Genomic DNA, 6,740 nt, shown 5'->3' with positions numbered 1-6,740 from the left:
ATAATCAATTTAATAAATAAATTATTATAAAACTTAACATAAGATATAATAATATATATGACAAAAAGATATAATAATATAATTATTTAATGTATGTATATATGCATATAACGGATTAGATCAAATATTCGTTCTTAAAATTTTAGTATTTTTGATTTGATTGTTTTTTGTATATCATATATTAGTATTTGTTTTGCTAGTTACGGATATTCAGATTTTTTTGTTCGAATCAGGTAACGAGTACCAAAAAATAATTTTATGTATCCCAACCCGTATGGATACGTCAGAAGTGTATTATTGGTGTTTAAAACTTTCTATTGATTCTATCCTAATATGAAAAACCTGTTCTGCACATTGGTGGTGTAACCCATTCAACTATGAATTGGTGATCTCACTTATGATGTATTTGTTTGAACAATTGAAACTATCCTTTTCACATGCAATCGAACAATTATTTCCTTTGAGTATTTAAGAACTGTGGACGGAGCTTGTTTGCTTAATGATCTTGAATTAAAACATTTAAAGCGCAAAGCTTAATCACTACGCGGCTAATGAGACCAGGTCGTTAAAACCGGTTGACTATCAGGGGTATAACAGTCAAAACATGTGAAAATTGGCGGTGAAGTAAGCAAACCATACGTTAGCTTCTGAGTTTTGACGACATCAAACCTGAAGAATGTCTAAGTTTTATTTTTCACGTATACCAGAAATTACGATCTCACTTTCCTTAACGTTCAGACATTTATCTTGACGAAGACACGAACCATCACTTCAAATTCTTTGGTCGGCTCATTGAAAATCAGAACCTTATCCATTATTTTAAGTTTCCTATATATATATATATCTTTATGTGATAAGGCTATAAATAAATTACTACTGATAGATCAAATCTTGTTTCTGCAAAATACTCTGTTTCTTTATTTGGACTGGAGTGAGATAACATTAAAGATTGCGCTCCAGGAAACGGTGAAAACGGTCGGCTCTTTAAGATTCTGTGGCAGTGAATCAGTGGAGACTAGCAAGAGAGATATGGTGATGGATGATAAGATCTATGTAGCGGTGACAGGGAGAGACCTGGAAAACAAGTCTAGCCTCGTTTGGGCGATACAGAACAGTGGAGGCAGAGGGTTTTGCATCGTCTATGTCCAGAAACTGCGGCTTTGTAGAAAAGAGAAGGAGAGAGCACATAAGATTGTAGACAAGTACCTTAATATATGCAGGCAAATGCAGGTACTATTACTAATTATCCATATGTTTTTGATTGTACAAGAGATGTTTGATTCCTAAAGTTCAAGTTAACTTGTGAATTAGGTCAGTGCAGAGACGATATACATCGAAATGGATTCAGTAGAGGAAGGTATCCTCCAATTGATTTCTAACCGCGGAGTTAAGAAACTTGTCATGGGAGCAGCAGCTGATAGACACTATTCAATGTAAATGGTTTAACTAGCATGTACTCAACTTTTTACTATCTTAAGTTTGGATGTATTGATCAAGTAAAGACTGTTTGCAGGAGAATGAGAGACTTGCAGTCCAAGAAAGCTATTTACATTCGCAGAGAAGCCCCTGCTACTTGTCATATATGGTTTACATGCAAGGGATACTTAATATGTTCAAGGTTTGGCCAAATTGGAGCAGGAATGGTCTTTGTCTCATTGAGTTTTTCTTGTGAATAACTTGTCTCACAAGTTATTTTTGATTGATATCAATACAGGGAAGGTAGGAGAAGAGATGACTTGTATTTAGAATGTGCATCTTCAAATTCTTTGAGCCAATCTAAGATAACTAAAGGAACTGAAAGTTTTCCAAGCTCAAGTATGGTCAAAGATGATGATAGGATTCAAGTATCTGATGCAATCAAAAGGGTACATATATAAGTTCCTCCAACATGTTTTTTTTGCTTGGACTGGAAGCATCAAACTTTTTCTAACTATATCTCTTAACAAAATGTAGGCTAAACAGTCAGAAAATGTGTATATCAGTGAGCTGAAATGTAAGAAAGAAACAGAGAATGCACTGAGAACAACAAAAGAAGAACTTGAGAAGATGATAAGAAAGCTTCAATACAAATACACCTTATCAATGGAAGCAGTGAGAAGACTTAGACAAGAACAAGAAGAGTTGAAGATAGAGCTTAAAGAAGTATCAAAACTGAGTAGTAACCGCAAGAACCATGGACCACCTCAGTACTTCATATGCCCCATTACACAAGTAAGAGCCATTAATGCAAAGATCAATGAAAATGGCATAATCAAACTGTTATAATCATAAGATAAGTCATAACCAGAAATTTGTTTGTAGGATGTGATGGAGGATCCACATGTAGCAGCAGATGGTTTTACATATGAAGGGGAAGCCATAAGTAGTTGGTTTGAGAGAGAACATGAGACTTCTCCAATGACTAACAAGAGCCTTCCTCACACCAGCTTGGTTCCAAATCTTGCTCCTCGATCTGCAATCCAAGAATGGCTTCAAGCATCAAGCTCCTGAAACATTAGCATTAACTCCTTGTCCTAACACTAGCCGGTGTTGGCTGGTATGAGTCCAAGTCTTTTGTAATAATCTTTATCTATTTATGATATTATTTTGTAAATCATTATTTTTTCATTAATACTATGAATTTTATTTAAACATAAAATATACTACCAGATAAAATATGACCTCTGGCATATTCATTGATGAAAAATCTGATTGATTTCTATATAATATTATTATCATATGGTGCAATTTTTCAAAGTTCAACTCAAATATGTTTATATTTTATATGTATAAACGACATTGACTAATCTCCTTGAGTTTGATAAGTCACAAGAAATAATAATAGATATACAAACTCCAGATGGAATATCCGAAAGAACGGAGCAACACAAGAAAGGGTAGACACATGCTTCCATCGGATCTTTTCTTTCTTGATTCCCAAATATATCTGAACATTTGGGAAGAAGGTAAAAAAATAAGTCTCTTGTCTTAAACGAACCAGTCTCAAGATTTTACAACACTTTTCCCCAGAAGTATGGAGTTTCAGGGAGCAAGAGAGAACAACATGGAGGAGGAGGAGGAAGCAGCAGAGGAGAGAATATATGTTGCTGTAGGGAACGAAACTGCCAAGAACAGGTCAAATCTCACATGGGCTATAGATAACTCTGAAGGAAGCAAGATCTGTATCGTTCTTATTCACCAACCTGCTCAAATGATTCCTGTTTGTAAGTTCTTTCTCTCCCCCTTGCTCAACAACTCCTAAGTTCCAGAGATTCAATGGCTGTGATTAGGGATGTCAAGGTTACTTTAGTCATGTATCAAAATCTTTAATTATAAACTATATGACTTTTGAAACAGAGCTAAAAAGGGGTAAAACATATAATTAGCCCTTGTTTTTTTACAAGGCTAAGTTTTAGCCAATTTATTTTGCTTCACATCATTTATACAAAATTTAAATATAAACCACAAAATTAATTTTCTCATCAGAAGTTTTCCGCCGAAACCGCAAAATCGAATTTTTGTCTCAAAATATCAAAATCGAGATTTTCCGCCAAAACTGCATATTTTTCTCACTAAAAACATAAACAATCTGTGATATTAAAAAGAGCTTAAAGATTTTGACTTTTAACTGCTCTTTTTTCTCTTCCAGTGGGTACCAAATTTCATGCTGCAACGGTAGATGAAGAGTTAGTGAGAGCATACAGAGAAAAAGAAAAGGCCAACACAGACAAGATTCTTGATGAGTACCTTAGAATTTGCCTGCAGAAAAGGGTATGTATGTGTATGTATGCATGCAAATACGAATATGAGATATGAAGTTTCTGCCATTCCTAAAGGGGATCGGTTTTGCAGGTCCACGCAGAGAAGCTGTGCGTTGAAATGGACTCGATAGAGAAGGGAATAGTGCAGATGATTTCTCGGAACAGAGTCAAGAAGTTTGTAATGGGAGCAGCTGCAGACAAACACTATTCAACGTATTGTTGTCTTAGGCTCCAGCCTCTTTCTTTTTACACATCTCTTGAGTTTTGACATTGGTGGTTTATCAATTTGCAGGAAAATGGTGAATTTGAGATCGAGGAAAGCCATCTTTGTCTGCCAACAAGCATCCGTGACTTGTCACATTCGGTTTGTCTGCAAAGGACATCTCATCCATACAAGGTTCAAGCCAGTGTCACTCTTTTTCCATACAGATATATATATATATATATATACATAGAGACAGCAGTTGATGTTTTATAACTTAGACATGTGTGCAACCAATGTAGGGAACCTATAATAAATGAAGTCCAAGCCCTCTTATCTAGCGAGGTGGAGGAAGGAGAAGAAGAAGAGGAGAGAATATCAAGAACCAGCTCATGTCGGTCAGCTAGTACATCGTCATACTACGGAGGATCTGAAGCTTCATCAAGTATAGATATAGATGAAGTTTCATCAATTATAACGGAAGAGACATTATCAAACCACTCACCTCCTCCCTCTTTACCTGTAAGCCCAGTGACTTTGAACAAGAGATAATCCTTTTAGTTTGTTTGTTACTTTTCTTTCTTTCCTTTGCATTTCGCCGTGACTCATGAGTTGCTTATGCTGCTGTAATCCACCAGTGCAGCGGGATGGGACTAGGCATGATAACCTTCCTGATCAACTCCACCAAACTCTTGCACAGGCTTGCCATCCAAAACCAAAAGCAGCCTGAGTGACCCCACCCTTACCTGAAAAGGTGCAAAGATCTTGATCATATGTGTAAATACGACGTATGTAGTATTTGTACAGCCCATTCGCGTTAGATGAAGCTGATGATCATGTTATGGGAGACTTGTGATGCTAAAGACGTTTCTTCATATTTATAACATGCAGTTCACCTTTATTTTATTTAATTTTACTAAGTGGCTTCTGCGCAACTTGATGAAGGTCTCTAGCTAGATATATATGTTAGAAGTTATATTTGGAGGAGTGTTGACCAAACAATGAATAGTTTAAAATAACAAGTGATACTTACCTATCAAGCATTTCCTTCAAAGCTGGTTAAATTTCATCATCTAAATATAAATATCTTCAAACTCAGTCTTAGGTGAAAAAAATATCATCTTCCATACTAAGTAAGTTAGGTGTTCCTCCCAAGTTGGAGGCAGTCTCATCAACAATTTGAGCACTTCGTTGCTTGGAGTGCAAACTATATGGACTTGAGAAAATATCCATACATAATAGACTCTCTAACGGTCATTCTCGCTGCCCTCACTAAATACTAGTTTAGCCATGAGATAACTAGCAAGTTAACCAAACATCCAAGTGCGTAGTAAATGATCAGACAACAAAGTCCAATCCAGTTAAGCTTACATCTTGTTTAATGATGTCCATATTACTTTCATACATTGATTAGAAAGAGCAAGTCTTCTGGTATAAGCTCGGCCTTGTCACTATTTGTTTCCAATGGAAACACCTCATGTAAACTTTATTTGAATGTCCAGACACTTGATGAAATCTGCAGTAATAGAAAACAAGCTGAACATTGGCTAGTAAGTTTTCTCTCGAAGAAAAAAACATTGGTTAATGAGTGATTTTCACTTTAAGAAAATGGGACGATGGCGCAAAGGAGGGGGTGGCGGCTACAATGCAATCATGAATATCAACCAGAACAATAGAAAAACCATTTCTCTAAATTATATATACTGACTGAAGGGACAAATGGCATTAGGTGAATGGAGGCTTTAGATATGTTTTGCAATGTGTCACGTCGAGGATGGACTGGACGGTTATGAATACTTAATTTATATTTTCCAAGAGAAAGTCCAAAACTATTTTACACATACTTTTTTTTCTCTATGCACCATGGGGCTTCATGGTCGGTCTTCTTTTGGTGGTCAGAGATTTTACGTAATGTTTCAACATTTTTGGTTTAGAGTTGGCTCTACTATACTATTGTGAATTTTAACTCCAGGCTGGCCTTTTTAAAAATACAATTCAATTATTTTTTTGAAAACACACTTTGTAAGTAATCCCCACCTAATAAAAACATTCTAGTTTGGAAAAAAGTTTATATGATTTTAACTCATGAACTTTCTAAGTATGGTTGCTAACACTTTAAACATGTCATGGTGATAAGTTGAAGAAATAATATGGTGATCAAGAATGATCCAGAGGATGCGGTACAAGAGTGTCTGGCCCACTTTAAAGATAATATAGCAATTAGCAACCACTGAGCTTTTTGTTTTCTTCAACCTTGTCTTTCCTATTTGGCAAATACAGAACACTACAACTCTATTTTTTTTTAAACAAATAATATTTTATATTCTCACATATTAATATATGCAGAATGGTAGAAGTAGAGTATGAATTATAAATGAGGATTATGTTTTGGAGAAGAATAAAGGATTTTTAATGATTTAAACTCCCAACTGTTTTTAAATCGGATGGAAAATCTCCAACTAAAATTTTATGTTTTTAAGTTTTCAACTATTAAACCGTTAATGTCGTTAACCATCCCTCAATAAAATCGTCTTTTCTAAATGGAAACCCGTTAAATTGAAATGCAGTGTTTCATATAATCACTTAAACGACACTAGATGCGTACAATTAATGGATATTTTAGTGATTTAAACCTCCATCTATTTTTTAATCGGATAGAAAATCTCCAACTAAAAATTTATATTTTTTAACCCTCAACTATTAAACTGTTAGTACCTTTAACCCTCCGTAAACAAATGCGTCTTTTCTGAACAGGGACCCGTTAAATTGAAACGCAACATTTATTTAATCACATAAAC

The 6,740-nt window shown here is 35.1% G+C and overlaps 2 protein-coding genes across 4 annotated transcripts; both read left to right on the top strand.

The window, feature by feature from the left end:
* Positions 1–377: 377 nt before the first annotated feature.
* On the top strand, positions 378–2,611 carry LOC106350800 (U-box domain-containing protein 36-like). Its single transcript, XM_048755734.1, has 8 exons — positions 378–385; positions 526–588; positions 708–1,230; positions 1,312–1,433; positions 1,514–1,618; positions 1,715–1,865; positions 1,954–2,211; positions 2,302–2,611. Exons 1-8 carry the CDS (start codon positions 378–380, stop codon positions 2,488–2,490), a joined length of 1,419 nt encoding a protein of 472 aa, XP_048611691.1. The 3' UTR covers positions 2,491–2,611.
* Positions 2,612–2,784: 173 nt separating this feature from the next.
* Positions 2,785–4,848, top strand: LOC106352287 (U-box domain-containing protein 33-like). Of its 3 annotated transcripts, none has more exons than XM_022701014.2 (7): positions 2,816–2,945; positions 3,010–3,203; positions 3,629–3,750; positions 3,832–3,953; positions 4,033–4,137; positions 4,245–4,464; positions 4,581–4,848. In XM_022701014.2, the coding sequence occupies exons 2-7, from the start codon at positions 3,014–3,016 to the stop codon at positions 4,674–4,676; spliced, it is 855 nt and encodes a 284-aa protein (XP_022556735.2). In that variant the 5' UTR covers positions 2,816–2,945; positions 3,010–3,013; the 3' UTR covers positions 4,677–4,848. The 3 variants fall into 3 exon arrangements, with proteins under 3 accessions (XP_013647403.2, XP_022556735.2, XP_048609857.1); XM_048753900.1 differs by having other exon boundaries at positions 2,830–2,945; positions 3,013–3,203; XM_013791949.3 differs by having other exon boundaries at positions 2,785–3,203.
* Positions 4,849–6,740: the final 1,892 nt, after the last annotated feature.

The sequence above is a fragment of the Brassica napus genome, chromosome C4, assembly GCF_020379485.1.
Source record: "Brassica napus cultivar Da-Ae chromosome C4, Da-Ae, whole genome shotgun sequence".
NCBI classification, from domain to species: domain Eukaryota; kingdom Viridiplantae; phylum Streptophyta; class Magnoliopsida; order Brassicales; family Brassicaceae; genus Brassica; species Brassica napus.
Note: the sequence above shows the minus strand (reverse complement) of the source record. Positions and strands in the feature narration are given on the sequence as shown.

Bases quoted from the DNA above. Each gene is read 5' to 3' on its own strand.
- LOC106350800 (XM_048755734.1), top strand. The intron at 589-707 runs GTATAACAGTCA...CACGTATACCAG, and splicing joins AAACCGGTTGACTATCAGGG to AAATTACGATCTCACTTTCC. The intron at 1,619-1,714 runs GTTTGGCCAAAT...ATATCAATACAG, and splicing joins GGATACTTAATATGTTCAAG to GGAAGGTAGGAGAAGAGATG.
- LOC106352287 (XM_013791949.3), top strand. From the start codon at position 3,014: ATGGAGTTTCAGGGAGCAAGAGAGAACAACATGGAGGAGGAGGAGGAA. The intron at 3,204-3,628 runs GTAAGTTCTTTC...TTTCTCTTCCAG, and splicing joins TGCTCAAATGATTCCTGTTT to TGGGTACCAAATTTCATGCT. The intron at 4,138-4,244 runs GTTCAAGCCAGT...CAACCAATGTAG, and splicing joins GGACATCTCATCCATACAAG to GGAACCTATAATAAATGAAG.